The sequence below is a fragment of the Triturus cristatus genome, chromosome 1_2 (assembly GCF_964204655.1).
Source record: "Triturus cristatus chromosome 1_2, aTriCri1.1, whole genome shotgun sequence".
NCBI classification, from domain to species: Eukaryota; Metazoa; Chordata; class Amphibia; order Caudata; family Salamandridae; genus Triturus; species Triturus cristatus.
The window spans coordinates 900,408,335-900,433,535 of NC_140580.1; the positions used below are offsets into that span (position 1 = coordinate 900,408,335).

At 46.4% G+C, this 25,201-nt stretch overlaps 1 protein-coding gene across 4 annotated transcripts in view; it reads left to right on the forward strand.

The window, feature by feature from the left end:
- Positions 1–25,201, forward strand: part of DVL1 (dishevelled segment polarity protein 1) — a 693,343-nt gene that overhangs the window by 537,324 nt on the left and 130,818 nt on the right. The window contains exon 1 of one of the 4 annotated variants that reach the window (XM_085609594.1): positions 7,835–8,522. The exons of the other annotated variants lie outside the window; for them this stretch is intronic. Within the exon in view, the coding sequence (XP_085465720.1) occupies positions 8,324–8,522 (199 nt within the window). The 5' untranslated portion in view covers positions 7,835–8,323. Of the gene's footprint in view, positions 1–7,834; positions 8,523–25,201 lie in introns of those variants that run through there. 4 annotated transcript variants of the gene reach the window in all.

The following is a 25,201-nucleotide window of genomic DNA, read 5'->3' on the forward strand; positions in this document are numbered from 1 at the left end:
GGTCCAAGGGAAGTCCGGGGGTCCAAGACGACGAAGCGGGGCCCGCGAAGCGGGTCCGGCGAGGAGCAGCAGCAGGGAAGAACAAGAGGTGAGTTTCCGCACTTTGAGAGCAGGTGTTAGTCCCAAAGGTTTCCTCTGACACAGCCCTTCTTAATGACTAATACGAGGGCGGGACAGGCAGGGAGAGCGACCCAGGTGTTACGGGTCAGAACCTCACGCAGGGACTCCTGGAACACTGAGTCCCTGCGGGTCCGCTCGCAGCCCCGCGGTCCTGCACAAGCGCGCGCAACCACGCCAGCAGCCCAGCACAGTCCAAGGGAGGCACAGTGGGTAGCCCAGCAGCAGTTTCGAGGGTCCAAGGGAAGTCCGGGGGTCCAAGACGACGAAGCGGGGCCCGCGAAGCGGGTCCGGCGAGGAGCAGCAGCAGGGAAGAACAAGAGGTGAGTTTCCGCACTTTGAGAGCAGGTGTTAGTCCCAAAGGTTTCCTCTGACACAGCCCTTCTTAATGACTAATACGAGGGCGGGACAGGCAGGGAGAGCGACCCAGGTGTTACGGGTCAGAACCTCACGCAGGGACTCCTGGAACACTGAGTCCCTGCGGGTCCGCTCGCAGCCCCGCGGTCCTGCACAAGCGCGCGCAACCACGCCAGCAGCCCAGCACAGTCCAAGGGAGGCACAGTGGATAGCCCAGCAGCAGTTTCGAGGGTCCAAGGGAAGTCCGGGGGTCCAAGACGACGAAGCGGGGCCCGCGAAGCGGGTCCGGCGAGGAGCAGCAGCAGCAGGGAAGAACAAGAGGTGAGTTTCCGCACTTTGAGAGCAGGTGTTAGTCCCCATTTATATGATTAACTGTTTCCATCTACCTGGCAAGCACCTACCTACCCGGTTGGACGGGAAACTTGGCGTGCATTCTAAAAGTGAACCGTGAAAAAAAATTATGAGACAAACTATTCTGCCTTTGTGTGGCTGAGCTGAGGAATTTATATCCAGAAGATCAGCGCAGAGGAGCTACCATCTGAAATTCAGGAAATCCTTCAGAAAGTTCCTGTTTTGTTAATCCGTTCTGCGAGCCAAGAGTTAGGACAGGTGGTATGGGCCGAGAGATGGTTTGTTCCGTAGTGCGCCATTTAAAACCTTCTAACTCACTCACAATTATGTTCAGCTTCAAAACAGAAGAAAAGAAGAAACACCATGGCAAGCGATTGAGACAACAACATTGACCGACGGTGACTTAAGCTCAATTCTGGAGATTTCCAAACAGGCAGACTTCATGGCTGATAGAGCTTAGGATAAAAGAACAACCGCAGAAGCACATGGTTACAAAACCCCTGGTGATCCGTGCAAGTGCCTTCCATCGGTTACTCTGCAATGCAGCTCCTGACCATCACTGCTATGGGTGCTGGAAGGTGTATGGAACAGTGAGTGACCAGAGGCAGTGAACGCGCTGCTGTGAAAGAAATCAGCAGAAAGCGCCTTCCCTCGGTTCCCTGTAACCTCCAGTGTTTGTTCTGGAGAGAGTGCGGGAGGCTGCGGTTGTCGCTACCTCCCTCGAAGCACTTTGAGTGGACCGTGCACCCTCCCAGGCCCCCGTGCGTGCTGTTGCTGTGTTAGAGGGGGACGCGCAGCCTCGGAGCCGCCTCCTCATTGGCTGCTGGGAGTGATGCACGCGGCGGAGAGGCAGGCAGAGGGAGCGCGCGCTCAGGTGCTGCAGTCCCCGGCGCTCTGCAGGCTGCACGGGACCTCAGCCGCTCAGCGCAGGACAGCGGGGGAGTGACATCCGCCTCCCCGGAGTGCACACACCGGTAAGTATCGACTCTCGGGATGTCTCTCCGGGGAGAACGAGCTAGGTATCGGGACCAAGGGCGGGGAGCCCGGGGTGTGTCCACAGGGCTAGTTCTGGAGCCCCAGAGTACTGGGACCTACTGCAGAAGTGCGTCCTGTTCCTTAGCGCACTGAAGCCCGCTCATGGTGGCATGGGATCCACGGGGTGGTGAGAGGGCAGCTGGAGAGGAGATGCCATTTCACCATCCGCTTGCCGTCACTAGTTTATTTTGTAAGGGAGGGGGTCATTCCCCACTGACTCTCCCCACGTGAATGATTTGCAGGGTCAACATACGGTGACAGTTTCTGTTTCATATGTTCCCCTGATTTGTGGATTTATTTGTAATGTTTGTAGGGAGACCTCTAACTTGTGGCATATATGGTGCGGTGTATTTGTGTTTAGGGAGCCAGTCCGACATTCTCACAACTTTGTTGAGCGGGAGTGACGGGGGTGTTTTGGGGAGGGCGCGCATTCACCCCCAGCGGACATCTCCGTGATGTGCGCGGGACTGGTCCCTGCTTTGCAGCGCACTCCCAGGCTCTGCCTGGCTTGAGAGCTGTTTGGGTCATGTTTAGCGGGCGCACTGCCAGGGGCCACTCACTTATGGGACTCACAGTGTAGGGGTGAGGTCTGTGATTACGGTGGACACCAGTCGACCTGTCTGGTCTGCTGGTCGGTGGCGGACTGGGTTCTCTTCGTGCGGGGTGTATTTCCACAGCCCCTCGCGGAGGATCCGCTTTGAATAAATGTATTCATGCTCGATTAATTAAAATCATTGTTTGTAAAAATAAATTAAAAAAAGTCAGTGCTTAAAAATAGAACAATTGATGTAGCAGTCGGGGGAATCTTATAAAGAGTTTTTTAAAACAGAATTCAAATTGATTACCTGTTTGAGTTGCAGAGAGGGGCTGTGCGGTGTTTCTGTTATTGGAAGTCCTTGCGGGATCGGATATCCCTCCCCATATGAAGAATGTAAACACGGACTGCAGGCAGGTGGGACAGTCAGTACTTTCTGCACTCCATACGATGGTCTTTATCGCTCGCTCACGCTCTTCCTTTCCTCACGTCCACCTTTCCCACTCGCCGTCCCCTCACACCTTCGCTCTTTCCCCTCACACCTCCGCACTTTCTCCACTACAGTTTCCCTAACCAGAGCGGAGACCCTTCTCCTGGCGACATATTACTTACTGGCTTTTCACCCTCTCACTTCCGTTAATCTTTCCCCTTGCCTCCGCGCATTTTTTTGTTTCCTCATTTCTTTCATAAAACGCCACCATATAAATTCCGCCCCTCTCCGCTCTTGACGTCCTGCTCCTGCGACACTGATTTTCCGTCTCTTTCTTCTTCGACTTTCCCCCCTCTTTTGTTGTCTCCTTTTCTCTGCATCTTTTTCGCCCTGTCTCTTTTGTGCCCCTTGCTGCCCGTCTCTCTCACCCATTCCCTCTATGTTCTTACTGGTCTCTCTGCCTCTCCTGCTCGCTCCTCTGTGATCGCCCGTCCTTTCCGCCCTCCCCCGCTTCTATATTTTGCTTTGGCTCTCACTTCCTCACCTTTGACACTTCCTTCCCTGCCTCCCAGACCTCCTGGCATTGCTATCTGTTCCCTGGTTTCCCCTCTTTCACTCTAGTCCATTTGCAGTGCTTTCTTTTCATGTCTCACTCATTCTCTCCTCTGGCATTTGTCTTCCTCTTGTCTCTCCTTCCTCTGCGTTTGTACATCTTGCCAAGTCTTCCCTCTCTTTCATGTCTCCTTTAGACACCTCCTTCATTGCTCTCGGCGTCTCTTGATCTCTTGTGCTGCTCCTCTGTCCGTGCTTTCGCTCAATCTTTTTTGTCCTTCCTCGTGGCCTCCTTCTTCCTCTTCTTCCTGCTAGTTCTGTGTATTCATCTCTCTCTCCTCGTAGTGACGTCCACGCATCTCTCGCCGTCTTTGTCTCTTCCTGCGTCTTTTATTGTGTGCCTGCTCCGGTGCCTCTCATCCGTTGGTGTCTCGCATATTTCACCTGCGTCGCTCGCTCTTTCTCCTGCTTTATTCTCTGTCAGTTTATTCCCACTCTCTCCATATCGTGCTCTGCCTTGATATCTCCGTGCTCACCTCCATCCTTTTGCCCCTCTCTCGCCCTGTCCACCGTTCTCCGCAGTATTTTCCTTTCTCTCCCCCCCCCCTCCTGCTGCTTCTGTATTTCAGTGTATCCAGCGCTGTCCTCTGATATTGTCACTTTCTCCCCGTCTCTCCTAGTACCTCTCTTCCACCTGGATCTCCTGCCCCCCCCTTCTTTACTCTCTCTTTCTAGACTATTGTCTCATCTGCTGCTTCACTTCTAACGCCCCCTCCCACCACTGTGTTTCGGCCCCTCATTCTTCCCACCCACTCTCCAGGCCTCTCTCTCTTTCTCTTTGGATTCTGCTCTGTCGGCTCCCTTCTCCTCCTTCCCTCCGCATTGCCACCGCTCTCTGTCTGTCCCACTTGTTACTTCTCCTTCCGCTCTCTCTCCAGCACCCTCTGCATCGTTTTCTTTGTTTCTCCCACTCTGACCTGACGCCTCTTCGCCATCTGCTGTCTCCTATGCATTGGTCTCTCATCTCCTCCCCTGTCTCCGTCACTTCTCTTACATCAATCTGACACTCTCTCATCTGGCACCTTTTCCCCCTCCATCTCTCCATTGTCTCGGCATTGTCCACACTCTCTGTCTCTCTCTGTCTCTCCCGTTCTCCTCCTTTCCCTACAATCTCTTATCTCCCTCTTCTCCCTAACTCCAACTTGCCCCCACAACTCCCTCCCACAAACCACTTCGCATCACCGGAGGAGAGAGATATTTCCCATCGCATACGGTGCTTAACTATTGTAAAACCGGGTGTGCCGGAGGTGGTTATTTGTAAAGCGCTCTCAGTCCCCTGTGCTTCTAGGCGCAGAGTGCCCGAGGGCTCCTCCTCTTGATAAAAGCAGGCCGAGGTTAGCTCCCTTGCTCAGAAGCACACTCATGTCTGAAACTGGGTGAATGCGGGCCTGGAAAAATCAACTAAACATGACATTTATGGCGCAAATGCGTAAATGTGAAATGCCAATTTTAACTTTCGCCTGGAAAAAGATGTGGGAGGCTGCGTAAGTGTGAGCTGTTTTTTGTGTCTGAAAGGACGAAATTATAGTTTACTTAAGTAAAGTAAACAGAGGAAATCATTTGGGATAATATGTTCCTGGCTGTTACAGAGAGCTCTGCCAGGAAAATGTTAGGCGGGGAAATTATCTAATAAATTGGGCAAGGATAATATACCTTAAAAGCCAGCACCTGCCGGAGACAGGATGTATTTCGTGTTGTGAGTTTGGCAAGAAACAGCCAATCATTGGAAGCCAAAGAGATGTGAGTAAAAAGGTTTGCATTGACGAACTGCATGAAAAAAATGCAGATTGGGAGACGAGTTAAAACAGCCTTGAAAACGTCCCTTAGCATGAGCTTGTGAAAATGAACGTTTATTTTCATGCAGTGCTTAAAAGTAGGGTTCTGTCTAGCACTATACTCTCGTTTTGAGAATAAGTGCTTAGAGCTTTGGCATGTGAGGTGCCGGTTCGAGAGAGCACGCAGTGGACAGAAAATCAGGTCTCATGGTTCCACAGATTTCATTTAGGGCAGGCCAAAAAAGGACCATCATTCTTACGTTGGTGGCTTCCAGCCATAGTTGGCAAAGTATATTTATTTATTTAATGATGCATTCCCTAGCTGGAACAAAACTCGTTTATTTTATTTATTTATTTATTTGAAAGTTCTATATAGCGCGAACCAGACCCTTGCGGGTATCAGAGCGAGTACAGGGGAGGTGTCAGAGTTACATAGAAACAAAGAAAATAACATAGGTTCAATGCTGGTCAATGATAGTATAAACTTCCACACATAGCTACATGGGAAAAAGGTACATAAAAAAAAATCCATGTAAATCAAGCAAAGTATAGTTACAGTGTCCTGCTTGGACAATAGACAATAAAAGGTTCTAAGTAGAAGATACGTGTGGTAGCAATTTAACAGTAGCCGTTGATGCATATGCCCTACTGGGACATCCAATGTTTTAATGAGACACTTGACGGATATATTACCCATCTTCGTGGTACTCCACATATGAAGCTCTGCCAGATAAAATGCTTAGCTGAGACTCGAAGCAGCGATTTGCTGGTTTATGGAGATAGGATGCAGCCCTCCTATTTACCTGTTAAATATATCAAACTGACTTTTACCGTTCTAGTATATTTTTACATCTTTATTTATGCGAACCCATGCCACTAAATACAACAGGTGATAGGGAGCTGAGCTCTTTCAAGGGGGTTGGTAATGTAGCATCACAGTCTCCTACCTATATACCAGACCCCCGTTAAAGGTCTTGCAAGACCCGCATTCTGCCAAACATGCATGGTTTTGCTTTAGGATTGCATCGAATGGTATAGTCTTTGTCCAGTCCCTCTTCTTTGGGCCATCGCTGACAGCGTGCCCGTCAACAACTGCAAAACACTCAAAGAATGCTTGTTTTGGGGCCTGCAGTGGGCTTGCAGTTGCACAGTTGGCACAGGCCCCTGTTTCACTCTTCCTTGACGCTTTATTTAGTTGTGTATTCAGCTGTTGCTATAGATTTGGCCTGTAAATCACAGAGGTTGCTTTAGCACAGTTCACGATCACCACAGAATTATGTGAATCCAGCTCTCATTCTTATGGGACCCTTCTTCAGTCTTTCGTGGTCCCGCCACCTCCCTCTTGAATACCCAGCCCTCGCTCCTTGAATGTTCATGGCACAAACACCGCATTAATGCTGGAAACAAAACTTAATGGTTTCCCAAAACTTTTTAAATAGAGAGTTTGAAAAAGACCAGGCAAAAACAGCATTAAAGGTGAGGTGAGAAAGGGGTTTAAGGCACTGTGAACTAAAACATGTCAAAACAAAATGAAAACAATATTCAGGGGTAAACTGACAGAAGAGCACCAGAAAGATAACTTGTAACCTGATTTGGATCAAATGGGATTTATGTTTCGGCAGACGGGATATCCGTCACAGTTGTGACGGAGTAACACATCCGCGAGATCTAGATCTGGCCCTTTGTGGTAACCTAGAAAGACTGAGTGACCTTTCTCAATAGACAGTGAGGGACTTTTACAGAAAGGCTTTAGTTGATGTAGGTTTCTTGCGCTGTCACCCTGCCCCAGTGATATAGAGGAAGTTCTCAAATGTCCACCATTTTTGGGTTACACACACTTATCACTGGAGTGCTTCTAGGCTATTTTGTCCAAAAATGTTTGTGAACAATAATCCAGACTGAACTATTATCTTTGAATTTCCCCCAAAAAGTTTTGCACTTGTCTTCTAATAGCAGTATACACTCTCCATCCCTCTAGTTTCTTCACTACGACATTTTGGGGGAACCCCAATAGGCTTTTTCACTTCAAGAGTACTGTGTTTAGCTGACAGTATTCATGCTTTTTATGAAGTTGTCTTCCACACCCCTTCTTTGTCACATACGCCTTGCATACTTAAACAGAGTTTTTACCACACCTCCTGTTAACAATTAAAGAGCTATTTTTAAGAGGGATCGAAGTAATTCCATTTGAATTAAGGATTATATTTCATGGGAGTAGATGTACAGATGGTAGATTAATGGCTGTGGAACTAGGACACCTGGGTTTTCCTAATCCCGCCTTCCCCACATAATCAAATTGTGTGATTCCACTCAACTCATTTAATTTGTCCTGTGCCTAAGTCCATCTTAGCTTGACAACATGGGAAGGATTTAGAAACAAGCTGCACACTAGTTTAAGCTCTATAAGCTGTCAATTCCATTTCAAAACCCCCCTCGCCCATGTAAGTGGCCATAGTTCAAAACAGAAGTGAGAAACTGGGGGGCGTGGGGGCTTAGAGGAATCCTATATTATGAAACAGATGGCTGGAAAACCCCTTGCCTATTTTGAGATGGTGGAGGGAAGGCTATGAAAGGTGTGTGTGTGAAATATTAGTAAATGTCATCCATTTTGTACTTTCACAGTCCTTGCACAGAGAGCGCCACGCAGCAGACCAGATGCCTGTGAGCACCTTGGGCTCAGGGCCATGCCCCGGATGAACAGACTGCAGCCACCGTCCCTCAGTACCCAACCAACCGGTGGACTGATGTGGGATCCCTACTGGATTGTCAACCGCTTCTTTTTGTTGTACAAAAGAAAAAAATAACCCTCAACAAACCATCACTTGCATTGCAAAGTCTGTTTACTGCTCATACCTTCTGTTCCTTTTTCTGGGAAGTTGATCTCATGATTTTTCTGATAAGGAGAGTGCAACAGTAACTGGATTTCTACGAGTTTCGTCTCCGATGTTTTGAGGTTGACCTTGTGGACAGGACTTTCCTTGGTTCCTCTTCTGGATGGTACTCACTTTGGTGCCTTTCTAAACAGCGCTCACCTTGGTTACCTTTCCGGACAACGCTTGCTTCTCCATCCGGACCGTGCTCTGTTTGCGAAGGGAGGCTCAGAGAAACACCATGGTCACCTCTATGTTTTCAGACTGCTTCGGTAGGAGCCACTCCCAGCCACAGACAGTGGCTGCGGCTCCCCAACCTCCACGCTTTCTCCATAGGCCCGTTCAGCCCAGACGGCCTTGTCGAAGTTGGTGCCGCAGCCTCCTCCGACCCCTGGAGCCCATTCGATGCTATCCAGAAGCTCAGCCTCGTGTGTACTATTGTAGGTATCGTAAGAACCAATCATTATTATTCTCATGCATCTGTTATGGACCTAGTTAATGAAGGAAGCCAAAATTAACCTCGGTGGAGAAATAGCCATGTCTTTTACGAAGCTGCAAAACAATGCCTCCCTACAGTCCCCAGCCACAGAGTGTTATCATTTGTACGCTACCCGCACCATCACTCAACATAACAATCTCACACTGGTCAGTAGCAGAATCTTCCTGCACCACCCAAGGGAGGTCTTCAAGTGATGGCACTCCATGGCTGGGCTTCCTCAGGGAGTACCTGTTTTTGCTTCCAAAGGTAAGTGTCATTTCAGTGCTCCCGCTTCGGGCCTATGTCATTATGGATTAGTCTGGTCAATTTACTCATGTCAGGCACACAAGGTTGCAGTTAAAACTTACTTCTGTAGTATAAACATAGTTTTTGAGTACCACATACATTGCCCCGAGTGGATCAAGAAATATTTATAGTATAAAAACAATATGACAGGGAGTACTTGACTCCATTTTTCTTCAGGCAGGAGTTTCTGTATGAGGTATGATGTTAGTGGCAGGACCGGACCTGAGACCTCATCTGGTACCTTGTCCTCCATGGACCTGATATTTGTTGTCTCCGAGGGTTAGCGATATGAGATTAGGGGGGCACACGTGATGCCGATAAGATTGTAACCTTCAATCACATTTGCAAAACTGAATTATCTAATCTGCAAACATCTGAATACGTGAAGGGTCAAAATGGGAGTTTATGATATATTATGTTTTTATTATCTTTTTGCCATTTGCTTACTACCATTAGAAAGGCACCAGAGGGCTCTCTCAATCTGGTTTTTTTAATGCAGGACTAGAAATGCAATCATTCAATTTCACATGCTGTTTGCTACCATTGGACTCTATGGTTTTCGAAGATAGCTTGTTGGGTGTGTGGTTTAGAAGCAGATTGTGAAAGTAAAATATATTTTATCGAGAAAAGGTCTCCGCAGTATCTTTTGTGTATCTATGGATGGGTGCATCAAATTAGTTTTCCTGTTTTTGGTTTGCGTTGGGTACTCGGTTGCCCATTGATCGACTAATGGAGAGTGACTGCCAATTAGGCGTCACTATCCAGGTAAGTAAAAATGGCGGTGTTTCTTGATTTACTTTGTGTGCTTTGTATCACACACATGATTTGCCTTTCGTCCACTTTAGTGAAACCCCAAGACATGTCTTGTAGCGCTACAAAGCATCTGTGTATACCAAACTTTATAAATAAAATTAACATAACATTGTCAACATAAAGAAAAAGGAAAACAAGATAAAAAGGCTTATAAAACACGGACTGTCGCAGTGTGAATAGTGTGCTGTGCACATCAAGGGTGTGATCTATATGTGTACTGGATCATTGCTGGTGGTCCTGGTGTTAGCTGCCAAGGGCTTGTTTCAACAAGGCGGACTTGAGATGTTCCTCAGGAGCAGGGAGCTAGTTGGTGCTCTCAGATTGTTGTCTAGGGAATTTCAGACCAGCAGCCCCTTCCCTGAAGGACCCACCCCATGCATGCTGCGCTTGAACATTACCTGCCAGGTTGTCACTGCCCAGGTGTATCCGAGGTTCTTGAAAGCCATGTAGATAGAGGAGTGAAGTTTATAAAGGGATCCAGGGCCCTGGCCTGTCCCAAATGGTCTTGGTAGGGTTCTTTTGATTTTCTATTTCACTATGGGCCCCACTTGTGATCTGTGTGCTGAATGCCCTGGCCTTCCCTCAAAAAGCCACTGAAGCTGCCCTCTTTTTTCCCCGAAAAAATCTTTGCAAATTTCGCACTATTTAGTTTCTCTGTATGAAATATGTTAGTTTTATATGTACTGTATGTAAGCCATTGCACTGTCCCATTGTTCACCAGTCACTTTCACCACGGTTCTATGTAATCACTCTGCATCACATGATATAATGTACCCCTTTGGTATCCGGTAAAGTGTGTGTTGTCAAAGTGTTTTATTTGTAAATAACGGCAAATAAGATACTAAAAAAATTAAATTTTGTTTTGGTGTTGTTCAAGTAGAGGTAACTTTCCTCCATCCAACACTGGATGTGGTCAAGGCATTCTGAAATGTTGGCCTGAATGTCTAATTTACTTGGGATTGGGGCTGGTGCTGCTGTATTATCAGCATAAGAAATTGGCCGTGAATTTGGGGCAATAAATGAATCTTATACCATACCCCCTAGGCCCCAATGGGGGGAACTCAGAGAGCCCCCTTGCCCCCCAACCGGGCCAAAAAAGAAAAAAAAGGCCAAAAATGCTGTGATCCCGCTAGACTTTCGCAGGACAAAAAAAACAAAATGGCGGCAGTGCGCCTTTAATAACTTTAACCCCAGGGATCCCACCACCGGGGCTGTATTCATAAAGGAAAGATGGGCTTATGGCATCCCTCCTGGTGCCTCCAGGGGCCCAGCGGAGCCCCCTACTGTCTGGAAAACATTGTGTATGGGGGGGATGCCTGGCCCCTCTCCCCAGGCCATCAGAGGCACAGGGAAGCCCATCCCTGGAGCTAACCATATTGTGAACAGGGAGGAGGGACCTGTGGCCCCCTCCTTGAGCCATCAGAGGCCCTGGAACATAGCGGTTTCCCTATCCACAGCAACACGGGCAAGGAAACCTATGTTTGCTCTCACCTCTCACTTGGTGGGAGCATTTTCAAAACTCTTGCCAAGCAGGAGCAAACACCAAGTCCGCTCCCAAAAGGCGGTGATGCGAGCAGGGAAGCAGATCAAAATATTGCTCCTATCTGCAGGGAGCAGCGTTAGTAGCTGCTCCCTGCAGGTGGGAGCAATGCCGGCTCCTGCTGTATGCAGTGAGCCGGTTGTGGCCCTCCTGCAACCCCCAGAGAGATTATGGTGGGTACCCTGGGTGGGCACCCACCTTTTATTGTGTAGAGCCCAGGGAAATGGAGCACCTGGGTCCGAAATCGGCCAGAGAGAGAGGGGCATAGTGCCCCCCTCCCCCTAAGTATGACACTGGGCACAGAGGGATGGGGCGCCCGGGTGTGAAGTCGGCCTGGAGAGGGGGGGCGTTTTCCCCCTCCCCATGAATATTGCGCTGGGATAGGGGCTCATAGGACTGAAATCTGCCACGGGAAGGGGGCTGCGTGCATCTTCCCCCTAAAAATGACGGCATTCTGATCATTCTCAAGAGCACATGCGCTCACAAAGTGGTTAATTCAGTGCGATGTACGTAAAGGGCAAAACATGTTTTTTGAGACAAAAACACATTTTTGCTTTTAGACATTTTTTATATTGATGAGGGTCCTGCAGCTTCCCCAACAATAACGGTTTTCCAAAATTGACAAAAGACAACAGGCATTGACATGGCCAACACCAAAACCATTGGCTTCGCCAATGCTTGTTACGTCTTGGCTCCTGTCACAGTTTAACCCTAATATTGACCCTGTGGGTAAAGAGTGTCCCTGATAGGACAGGTTGAATGGTTGGCTTTCACATTTTCATCCCAAATTCCTCGAAGAAGGCTACCTTTTGCCTCCCCCTACCAACTTAGTACCTTCTTGACTTGTGAGAATGCTGAGTTTGAGCAACCAATGGAATACGACCACCATAGCCTGGAAAAGAAACCCTCTGTCAGCCTGTTTCATGCAACAACAAGAGGCACTTTCCCCAGCTCCACACAATATCACTCTGCTGCCGCCATCACCGCTGGTGCAAGCCGTCCTGGAAAAGCAGACGATATGTCTGGGTGAAGGTCTGTGGGGAATGAGGAATGGCCAGCACATTACGTGCAGAATTCCCTATCCCCCCCATTAGTTTTTCATTTCAAAGGAGACCCTCAGGGATTTACCTTTGATCCTGTGGTCGCCCCCACCCCCCCCTCCACTGAGCTCCTAGTGCATCAACGCAGCCGGGACAATTTTTGGAGTTGGAGTGCTGACCAATCAATAAAGTCTCCTCACTAGTAGAGGGATAGGGGATATTTGACAGCACTTCTTTGAAGACACAGCAAAAAAAATAAAAGGTCTGAAGGCCCTTTTATTATTGATTTCAAATTGTTCCAAGAGTTCTCGGGGTGCTGCAGCGCATCCCACACCCCTAGTTCTAGCACCTCTGCTTGGTATTGGTAGCCATGGGGTTTAGGGGACTGGACCGATTTACATCCATCTTGTTATGAGCCCTGGTGCCATTGAATGTAAACTCACATTCACACACCAACTAAATCAGGGGGCTCCCAGGTAGGGGAACGAGAGTCCGACGCATTACATTTCACAATAGCTGCTTAAGATACCGAGAATCTAAGCGGAACTCATTTATATAGTCAGTGATTGTAATGGCGCAGGGTCAAGACTGATTTGCATATGGCCAGGTCGAAACTGGGGTGGCATGGTGAGCAAAAGAATGATGGATTTAACCCATATCTCTTGACTGGGGGTGAATGTTTTGATTTGTTCTGCATTCCGTCCATCAATTGTGTGTCTTTTGTAGTGGACATTTAGCACGGGACTGGCCCCCCTTGGACCTACGTTGAACACCCCTCAACTAAACAATATACTGCGTCGAGTAGAACATGCAATAGAAGCTACACAAAATTGAAAAGTGTTAAACTGATGTTTATAAAAAAGAAATTAAAAAACGGGAAATATTGGTACTACAATGAAAATAACTTTCTTTTCAATGAAATACGAAGAAACTTCAGGGACCATAATGCTCTGGGTAACAAAAAGGAGGTGAATGGTTACTTAAATTCAGCCACACAGGTGGCCCACAGTTAAATAGTTTCAAAATACTGCTTTGTCAGAGAGTGGCTGCATCTTTTGTGATTTTCAATCTATGTAATGCTGCACATTTGTCATTCAAATGGGTGGTTACCACACAGCAGTTCCACAGAAAAAGAGTGGCACAAAACATCTTAATTTTGATTTCTGTTGTTCGCTCTCGTTCTAAAAAAAAATCTGTTGAATTCTGAGTTGTGGACATCGGCATCGACTTTATGTATTAAGAGAGTTGCTTGTCTTTGTCAGGAAAAACTGTCAGTTAGTTGATGGCCACTTCTCTCATGCACGATCTTCAAATCGTTAGGATGCCAGAGGCCCGAAAGAAATGAACAAATCTACTGAGGGAAACACAGAGGCAGGCAGAGAGCCTGAGGCTGGTGAAAGCATGAAAATGGCGACAAGAATATGAAATATTGTAATCTCTTCTGGAATGCTGTAGAAATCACAGCTCGGGATTAATTCCACAGCTGTTGAGAGAAGGTCTGTAACATACCTGTTTCTTCAAACCTTCCAGAGGGTGGCTTGTCTGTTCAGCGCATAGTTGTTCTTGTGCATTGTTCACAAGCCTGGTGTTTGCAAGAAGAAGCCGAATATTTCGGATAGGGGCGGGGTGGGGGGGGGGGGGGGGGGGGGTCTGTGGTTTGGGTTTGGGGTTCTGATTGGGACGAGCTAAGGAGACAGCATGCATCATTTCTAATGCTCGTTGCTTGTATAGCGTCTATGAAACCCTAATTTGATTCGGAATGCTCAGGAGGAATAGAATGGTGAAGGAAAAAAATGACTTGAATGTGAAAGGTAAAACAAGAAAGATAAAAAGAGGGGTTAAGGCACTGAGAATGGGAGTATGTTAATTTTTTATATTGGTTCAAACAATTGCAGTACTTTTATACCGAAGATTTTCCCTGAAATCAGTACAAAAGCATTGAAACATCCATGATTTGGGATGCTATCAAAATCCATTTTCATATATAACAGTTTTTTATCTTATAATTTATATATTTAATTAAAAAAATTGGAAGATAGTGACTTCAAAGACTGAGGATGAAGACTTAATGAAAAGCCAGAGATGGCAAAAAAAATAAAAAGCAGGGGAAAAATGAAATGAGTGAAAAATATACGAAGCAGCAAAGATGCTGGTTTTAGAAAAATGAGATGCTCCAAAAAATGTAGGATAGGCAAGTATGTTTAGGGACACAGAGCCACTGTGTGCCTGGCTCCCCAACCATCAAGAAAGAACTCACGCCAAACTACTTCTACGCGTTCTTCGAAACGATGCTTGCGCAGGGCATGCTTCTTTAAATGGCAGTGGATGACGATCTTCATGTCCTTATGGATTGGGGTTTTGATGCGATGTCCTTTGGGTCCTCCCAAGGATGCTGAAGCAAAGACCTGGCCCCCTCATGTGTCCAGGCTGCTTGAGTGAGGCTACCCTCTGTCTCACTGTGCTGCCATGGCGCACCATCCAGTAAGTCACACAGGAGACAGGTGCTTGGATTGCATTGTTATCCTGATTGGACTGGAATCAACATCACGTATTTGTTGTTCCCGAATCTGTTTTCGACAGCTTACGATGAGAGAACAATATAAAGCCCTACAAAACACCTTAGCGCACTGGGTAGAATCATTCGCTTCTACAGCTGGAAATAACTGAGTTAGGATTTGCAGCTTACAGTGGCTCTGTGCTCCATTTGGATGCCAGTGTTGATTTCAAAATTGTCTCTGAGAATGAGTTCTAAACTCTTGCTTTTTTCCCAGAGTTTTTTAAATCTCTTTGTTCCTGTCTTGCACTGGTTTCTTCCGCTACTTGGTGTTGCCTCTTGTTTCAATACCTCTGTTATTAGTGCTTTTGCAGTCATGAGTGCCTGAATTTCATTACGCATGTGGAGTGTCTTGCAAGACAGCCTGAGCGGGGTTCAGCATCCAATGGTCCTTCACATGTGAGCCATGGTCCTTGACTCCCCATAGAAGCTCTATCATGACTTCTAAGCACTCTACACCTCCAAGCAGCTGCTAGTGTACAAGTGACACCCACTTTCTTTTGTTGATACCAACAACTCCTCTATCTCCATCAGCTAAGTTTCACAAATTCGTATGCAGCCCATAAGCAACATTTAAAGAGGCCAGGCCACAGGAAGACTCACAAAAAACCCACCTGCTAAAACATTGAGCGGCTTCATCCAATCAAGGTCACGACTGCCTTAGGAATCCACCCTAGCTGGGAAACAGGTGGATTAAGAGACACATGAACACAAACCAGGAAACATAGGCTAGGGAAGACTCAGATCCAGGGACAAATTAACTCTACACACTGAGCAGTTGGATGTACTCTCACATGGGTTTGGTGTAGACCACAAGAACATGGACATTTGCAGGGAAGACGTACACCTCAGATTCCCCCGAGTTACACTTGTATGTGAGGTGGAGGGTGCAGCAAACAATACAGCAGTAGGAAAATTCACAAACAGCTCACAACACTAATCACACTTACGTGGGTTGGATGGAATGTTGCTGGCCTGGAGCAAAACCAAATCCTCTTGTCTTCCCTACTGGAGGGGGTCTTCTGCAGAGAAGACCAACCCAGGAAGACAACTCTGGATACAAGGGTTAGGTGACGGAACACCTGCCCCCTCACATGCGTAATGTCTGTCGTTGCTTGCAGGTTGTGGGCAGTAGCATTCATTTTTGTGGATCAGGACTTAGTGTTCAGCCTCTGACTTCGACCCTAAGAAAGAGAGAGAGAAAGAAAAGACAGAAAGGAAGAAGGAAGACGAGAAGATAAATCAGTGACAAAGGTGGAAAGTTGGGGTGAAGAAGCTGCAAGATTTAGATAAAAATGAGGTGTATAGAGATGGAAGCAAGAGGCATGAGTTGAAATCAAAACTAAGGCGCCTTAGCATTTAGTAACCCTGGCATTTGGCAGTGCTAGCGGCAAGCCCCTAAGAAAAAACTTGGAGCACCTGAGCTCATTTGATTGTGTTACTGCCCAACCCTTCCGGAGAACATCCCCTGAGAAAAGACTGCAACGCTGGATGGCACAGACCATCGGCGTAGAAAACAAACCCTCCTCCACTGCATGGAGTCTCCGTCACCAGCCATAACGTGCAGACGATAGACCGCAGCTCAGGAACCCCAGAGGCCAAGGAACCCGGTGAACAGTGCGGTCTACAACCAAAACATACAACAACGCTTCCTGACCAATAGGGCAGCTTATGGCTGACACATACACCCTAGTGCTTTACTCCTTCGGAGTCCATGGATGGTAGGAAAGGGTAGAGGTCTAAAGCCAAGGAGAAGAGCACAGGGGCGGCGGCTTCGCAGGAGCCCCACGCAACCCTCCAGTCTAACTCTAGCCTGTGCACACACGCCTTCCCCCAGACCAGCTCGGTATTTGCTCTCCTTCCTTCAGGAGTGATGAAAAACCATGTGTGTGTTCGCAGGTTGCCATGGGAACAGTACCTCGCACACCTGCTGCTGAGCTTAAGGTCAGCGCCGCTCGCGTGCTGGAAAAGGACGAACAGAAAATAAACTCGGGAGCAGGTGCTTGAAGTGATGGTCGGTACGCTTCGTAGTAAGTCAGTAGTTCTTTATTAAGAACAATAATGTGAAACAGGTGAGCGCCAGGATACACCTCCACATCCTCAGCCAGACTAACAGCAACTCCCCGAACCCGAATGTCACAGAGACCATGACATTCCATACACGCACACACACTCACCTTAGGAACACTCCAACCCACGAGACACACGACACTAAAGTAGGACACAACACATCCCCCCCCCTTAACACAACAACAAACAACTAACAAACCAAAACACAAACACAATAAAAAAAACAACTTATGTCCCCAAACACAGAAAGAACACCAAACACAAACAACAGTACTACACGATATACTCCTTAAGCCAACTAGGCAAAATCTTTTTCCTTTTTCCTACCCCCATGCCACCATCACCAGAAACAACATCCCCCTGTAAAGGTAATGTGACACATTCCTGTGAAGGTACCATGCTTGGCTGACACGACATAGACCCTTCCCCCTCTGTAACAGAAGAAGTGTCCTTGGCACCCCCCAGACATAATTCATCCTCCTGAACCACCTCATGTTCCCCTACATCTTCCACACCTAACTGTGACCGTAGGTTACTATTCTCAAAATAATCCTCCACCCATTCGAAATCTTCCCTCAGATCCTCCACAGGGTTACCACCATCCTGACCACCAACCACAGCTATGTCTTTCAAATTCCACACCTTCCCATCACTTAACCTAACCGAATTCCTCAAAACCTCCATAACTTGCTGAGGTGGCTCAAATTTACTCTCTCCTTTAACAACTTTGAATGGTTTCCTGACCCGTACCCAATCGCCAACCTCAATATCCACCTCCTTGGCACCATGGACCCTATCATAATAAACTTTAGTTTTTGCATGTACTTCTTCCAATTTACCTCGTACCTCACTAGGAGACCAATGATGTACTCCACTTTGTACTAACCACTTTGGATTATACTTACTCCTTGGCATTCTACCCCTCATCATAACAAAAGGAGGCAACCCAGTTTGAATTTGAGAAGTAATTCTGTATGACCACACCGCTTTTTGCACTTGTATCCTCCAATCCAGATTTTTGTTCATTGACGCTTGGATGACCCCTTTAATCACCCTATTAAAACGTTCCACCGTACCATTCCCACTAGGATTATACAGCGCCGAGGTTTTATGTTTAATCCCACACCTTTTAAAGTACTCTTTAGCCATATTAGAAAGAAATTGCACCCCGTTGTCCGTAAGAATGCAACCCGGTAAGCCTTCCATCACAAAGATATTATCCAAAAACCTTAAAACGGACTGAGTATCTGCCTTCTCTACTATTTCTACAACTGGCCATTTGGTAAACAAATCTATAGCTACCAACCCATACTCTTTTAACTCACCAACCGGTCCAAAAATGTCCACTGCAATAGTATCCCATGGCAAACTCGGAATTAAACCTTCACTCATAGTGGGTCTTAAAGTTTTCAAAGACTTGTCCGCCGAGCAACAAACCGAACAAGTCTTCACAAAACTTTCAATCTCCTTGTCAATTCCTGGCCACCAGAACATCCCCTTCACAATCAACTTCGTTCTGACAATTCCAAAATGCCCCTCATGGCATAATTGTAAAATCCTTCCACGCAATGTCTTTGGAGGAATTATTCTATCACCTCTTAATAACAGATCTCTATCTAGAACCAATTCCATCCGTACCTCCCAATAAGATTGCAAACCCCCTGAAATACTCGCCTTCCTCGGCCACCCTTTGGAAACGTACTCCACAACTCTCTCCAACACCTCGTCCTTAGACTGTTCCTCTAGCCATTCACCTTTACTGATAGCAGCTGCACCAGAATCATGTACTAAAGCTATACTACAGTTCCCCCAAGGGTCATCCACACACTCCTCCAACGGAGTGGGCAATCTTGATAGGCAATCCGCCACAACATTATCTTTGCCCGGAACATGCACCATCCTATAAATGAACTCCTTCATCCTCATTGAAATTCTGGCCAATCTAGCCGAAGCAACTGCTGTACCCTCACTAGATAAAATACGAACCAAAGGTCGGTGATCCGTACGAATCACCACAGGTTTCCCCCACACAAAGGCACGAAAATGTTCAAGTGCCCATGCACACGCCAATGCCTCTCTTTCTATGATCGGATATTTACTTTCTGCAGGTGACAATGCTCTAGAAGCAAATAAGATAATCTCCTCTCTTCCGTCCTTCCCTTTTTGTGACAACACAGCGCCAAGCCCTTTATCGCTAGCGTCCGTAGTCAAGAAACAATCTAAATTCGGATCAAAACTAGCAAGAGCATTCACTGCTTGAAGATCCACCTTGACTTCCCTAAATTCTCTTTCACACTCCTTATTCCAATCAAATTTTGCATTTTTCCTTAAAAGTAAACGAATATTGTACACTTTTGATGCAAAATTCTTTATGAATTTCGCACAATATTCAGCCATACCCAAAAATGACCTTATCTCTTCCTTAGACACAGGAGCTGGTGACCTAATGATGTTTTCGACCAATGTTGGCTTAGGTCTTACCCCTTCCTCACTTATAATGTGCCCCAGATACGAGACACTCCTCTGACCAAATTTACATTTAGTTAGCTCAACAGTTAACCCCACTGACTGTAAAGTTTCCAAAACTTGAACCAATTTTTTATCATGCTCCAGTTTGTCTTTCCCTGCTACCAAAATGTCGTCTTGAAAAAAACGAACTCCATCCACATCACCAAACAATCTGTGCATTAGTCTCTGAAAAACTGCTGCAGCAGATGCCAGCCCAAAAGGCATTCGTGTGAATTGAAAGCACCCAAACGGCGTAATAAAAGCTGTGAGGTTCCTTGAATCTGCTTCCAACACAACCTGATGGTAAGCCGCAGACAGGTCAATGGTAGAAAACCACGTAGCCCCTCTCAAAGATGAAACCATCTCATTGATTTTGGGTAGAGGAAACTTTTCTATGACAATGTTATTGTTTAAGTGGCGCAAGTCTATGCAAAGCCGGATTTTTCCGTTAGGCTTGCGGGCCACGACAACCGGAGAAATCCACGCTGATGTCTCCACTTCTTCAATAACTCCTTTGCTTAACAAATTCTGTATTTCACTCTTTACCTCATCCCTAATCAATATCGGAATGGGTCTTGCTTTGTGAACTTTAGGTTGTGCATCCTTTCTTAGTATTATTTTGTGCTCAAACCCTCTGAGCTCCCCTAGCACTTTCCCGAACACCCTAGGAAATTTCCTGCTCAACATTTCACTCATCTTACTGCACTCATCCATTATCAGCACTTTTTCCACACTATTAGGATCAAGAATTACATGCAGATCCTTTTGATCGAACCATCCCAACACTGACGGTCCCCTCTTAGCTATGTACAATTTCCCTCTTGTGGATCTCCCTTTAAATAGGAATGTCAACCATCTGAAACCTAACATGTCAATTTTTTCACCAGTGTAACTCACAGGATTTACATCTGATTTGTTTAAATGATTCCCAATTCTTCCTACAAATTTTTCTTTCCAAATTTTTTCATTTATAATTGTGTATGGTGATCCTGAATCCGCATACACCATCACTTTAACTCCACCCAAGGATAGCTCACAAATAGGTTTCCCCTCCATAGAGTTATCCTCTATGTTCAACATGAAGCTTCCCCTCACGCTCTTCACACATTCTTCCTCGTCTTCACCATCTTCCTCCTCATCATTCCATATGTACTTTACATTGCTGCGCCTACGACACATTTTGCTAAAATGGCCTAACAACCCACAAATACCACACTTTTTCTTCAAAGCCGGGCACATTTTGCTAAAAGCTAAATGTTCTTTGCTGTCGCAACGATAGCATCTTCTCTCCTCAGTCTTAAAATCTCTCGCCTGGCTCCTCATGGGTTGACTTGTCCATCGCCCTTGCGTACGTTGCAAATTCGGTTTAACTTTACTTTGAATTTTAAATACTCCCTCTGTCGCCTTTTCCGGATCATTCTCTGCTGCCTTAACCACTGTCGCACATCTCCCAGACATTTCTGACTTCCTCATTATGGCCAGTACATCTTCCAGTGGTGCATCACCATTCACCCATAAGCGATCTTGTAGAGGCGAATTGTTATTATGCATGACCAAATGATCTCTAATTAAGTCATCATGTAGATCACCAAACTTGCAATCTATCGCCAATTTCTTCAAATCATCTAACCAGTCATCAACAGCCTCATTTTTGGCTTGCTTCCTCTGGAAAAATCTGTGCCGAATTACACCTATGCATACCTTCGGGGCAAAATACTTGTCCATATCTTTTATTGCGTTTTCAAAAGTATTCAAATTTGCATCTGACACTTTGGACATTCTTGAATAAGTTTTCAGCCCCATAGGTCCTAAGGAATGTAAAAGTATTCTTTTTTTCTGCTCTGGTTTCATTTTCCCCGCTTCATCCACAGCCGAGATATAGTTAATAAAATATTCTTTCCACTCTAACCACTTGATATATGGTTCTGCTCCTGTTGCCCAAAAAGTGTGTGGGTTACTTATTGAATAATTCTGATGTGCCATCTCTATATTTGTGGAATTCCCTTCGTTATCCCCTTCATCCATTTTCAATCTTTCTTCTTTTTTTTTTTTTTTTTTTTTTTTCCTTTATAGCAGCAACTTAAGTTCTAGTGCTAAATTCTTTATCTGGGGTATTCTCCCGGCAATCTCACCTGTTTCCGCAGCGCTCCGCAACTTCAAACACCTTGTGGTTGCTTTTATTCGCCGTACGAACGTGTTGCTAGGTAACCACGCTGAAATTGATTAAACCAAAATGGCCGCTACGTTGGGTCACGCAACGTGACCTTGCGTGGCTGCGTAGAAGTATTCCTAAACACTGCGCATGCTCCTGACGTGTCCCGATGTTCCTCTTACGTCAGGAGTGCTTCGCGCGTACAGTTCCGGAATCTCCCAGCGATTTGTATCTCGCCAACAGCGCGGACCCTCCAACCGTCCGAGACTCTTCTGGACAGACAAGTGAGACCCAAATTCCTTTTCCTGCTTTTTTTTTTCCTTGTTTCCGTCCACCGTCGTCCGTCCCGATGGCAAATACTTGAGAAGAAAGCTCAGAATAACAAAAAAAAATCGATTTCTTCCGATTTTTTTTTTTTTTAAATCCTTCGCACGCCGCTGCTCCAATCCCAATCGTCGCCAATTGAAGTGATGGTCGGTACGCTTCGTAGTAAGTCAGTAGTTCTTTATTAAGACCAATAATGTGAAACAGGTGAGCGCCAGGATACACCTCCACATCCTCAGCCAGACTAACAGCAACTCCCCGAACCCGAATGTCACAGAGACCATGACATTCCATACACGCACACACACTCACCTTAGGAACACTCCAACCCACGAGACACACGACACTAAAGTAGGACACAACAGTGCTGCGGCGCAATGTCGTTTTTCTAGCGCGCGAGAATAAATGTGCGCCAATCTCTGCGCGGGGGAGACGCCGAAAGGCTCGTGGGGATTTAGAGCTCCGCTTCTCACCGTCACGGCTAACATAAGTGCTTCCCGAAGAATAGATACAGAAGAAAGGATACGCTACCGTTTGAGCGTCCTTTTCACACCAAGCCGAAAGTCTAGGAGCAGTAGGGCAGCAAGGATGCCATTGGCCCTGGAGCAAGCAAAGAAACGGCTCTCTTTGGCTGCTGTTCAGGTAGTGACGGTCAAGTTCAATATGTCCCACAGGAGCTGGGGCCCCGGTGCCACAGCGCCTGCTGCACCAATTGTATTGTATTGTATTGTAATTGCATTTATATAGCACTTACTACCCCTGACGAGGCGTCAAGGCGCTTTTTCTGCGAGTAGCAGCTACAATGGTTGCTGTGCCTCTCTGTAGGAATGGATTTTACGTGATCGCAACCTGTTTATTAATTGATGCTGGTGCGAAGTCCCGTTATACGGATTTGACTTCCCCATGACTGCATTTGCATCCATTACGCTTGCGCACACGGGCCACGAGGGTGGAAGGCCAATATTGACATGTCTTGATACTTTTAATAGATCACATTGCTCACCCTCCACATGCTGAGCGGCGTTTCTGACAGCAGTTTTGTGGCCTCTCATTGGATAGGTTTGAATGAGTCGCAGGTTCTTATTGGTATTCAGCCAATTTTTAATAACCTTCACACATGAGGCCTGATTCACAAAGGGTCTCCGCACTCGTGGAAGGGGGACCCGCACTCGTGGCAGGACCTCTGCAATGAGAAACTGCAATGCGTAGGTCCTCCCACATGTGCGGGGCCCCCGCCACCAGTGCGGAGGCCCTATGTGAATCCGGCCCATAGGTTGTTCCTGCATTATGACATCATCTCCTCTTTGACATGATACCTGGGCGCCGCTGCTCATCTTGGTGGTCATGCCGTCACTTAGGCGGATCACATCCAGAGAATGTGCTGGGAAGGCCCTTTAGGACAAATTTCGCGTAATCTCAAAAATACACTTCGGAGGGGGATAGAATGAAAAAAAAAAAAAAAAGACTTGAGCTGGTGGGTTCCAGAGGAGATTACAGTGCTCTGATGGTGGGAGCAAAAAACAGCCTGCGTTGGGAGGTGACACTGCCTGGAGTTGTATTGGTCAGGTGCCAGGAGTAAGAAACCCCTGAGTCAGGCGGTGTTACATGAGGGTCTGTTGTTCAGGCGTCAGGAGGGAGAAAGCCCTGAGCTAGGAAGTGGCAAATGAGGTGCAGAGAGCACAATATCCGGTACAGCGCAGAACTATCTAAGCAACGTGTGTTGCGGCAGAGGAGGGCAGAGAAAGAACTTGGGGGGGGTGGGGGCGTTTTGTGTCTGGCAATCTCACTAACAAAACTGACATTTGCATACCAAATAGCTACTGCGTGGAAATAGAGGGACATATTGTGTACTTTTCTGTGAAATTAAGAAAGAACATGATTTCTTGCTAACTTAGTTGATGCTTTCTGGAACAGCTGTTTCTTTAATTTAAACCCCTTCCTTTAGTGTTCATGCTCAGTAGTTTAAGAATCCTCTAATGTATTAGTCTTCCCTTTCTCTCTTCTCTGCTTTTGTTTTTCTTCTGAATGCGTGTTCCCACGATGGAGCTGCAGGTGTGAACCAACACTTTAGCCGTTGCATTGATCGGCAAAGTGTCTCTGTGCACATTGTCTGACACTTTTCTTTAGCACCAGATGTCGAGGAACCACATTCCTTCTTCATAAGGTCACAATTCAGTGTCCCTTTGCAGGGGAGGGAGTGTAGTGTTTGGAAAGGCAGCAGAAGAGATAGTGCTGGCGACTGACATCTCCCATTCATACTGCAGGTGTTCCTGGCCGCAACTGGTACTCAAGTTCAGGAGACTCCCCGTCACGGACACTCATAGTCAAGCTTCGGCCTCAGTTTGCCAGTCAGGACTGAAGCACAAGCATCTACGGCTCTTGATTTGCAAGCTTTATGTATAAATAGATTTTCTGTAAGGAAATGTATAGTTTTATTTCTACATGAGCTTAATTGTTAATTCCCCATAGCTTAGCCCTCACCTAACTGAGAAGTTATCCTAAACACGCTCTTCAGATGGGACTTCTCCTGATGGTCCTGAGCGGCTGAATCCACTTGTTTCAACATTTCCGCAGTGCTGTGTGGATGCACGTGAGAAAGAGGATGGAGGATGACGTTGCAAGCTAGAGTGGTGTGAGGATTTAAACACAGTTTCCTGAGCATCAACAAGTGTACAAGTGCAAATTGTCCAAATGTTCTTTTAATCCCAATCTGATTTATTTCTTCAGAAATCTTCTGCTTGACAAATCCTCATCATCAGATATAGCCGATATATCCAACACGTGTTTCGTCAGATCACAAGGTTATCACATCGCTGACTTCATCAGGGCTTTCTAAATCCACTCTCAATATCAGTAATTCGATACTTCCTCAACTTCTCTTGTATATGGTGTGAGGATTTGTTTTCAGTGGACACTGAAATGAGGGTTCATTGGGGTTTCACAAGGGTTGTCAGTTGAGCATGCCAAAAATGTGAGTTCGCTTTGTGGCAGAGTCACAAGATTTCGAATTTCAAGATCAGACGGGTTCCCCCTTATTGAATTCTATCGTGGAAATGCACTCACACCAGCCCCAGCAAAAATGTGTATTTGTTAGTCAGTAGTCTCCCTTAATTAAGTCTAGTATTCAGCAGAAAACAGAAGACGGTCATGGTCTCCATAGAATTTGGCTCATAAGCAACACATACCTTAGCCAGAGGCAAACGTCTTTCACCTGTAAGTACTGCCACATAAGGGCAACTGACTGCGGTATAAGTACCAATTACATAACCCCATTGGTGCATAATATAAAGAATTATAGATGGGTGACAGTGAATTACGGGGTGTTTTTTACCGT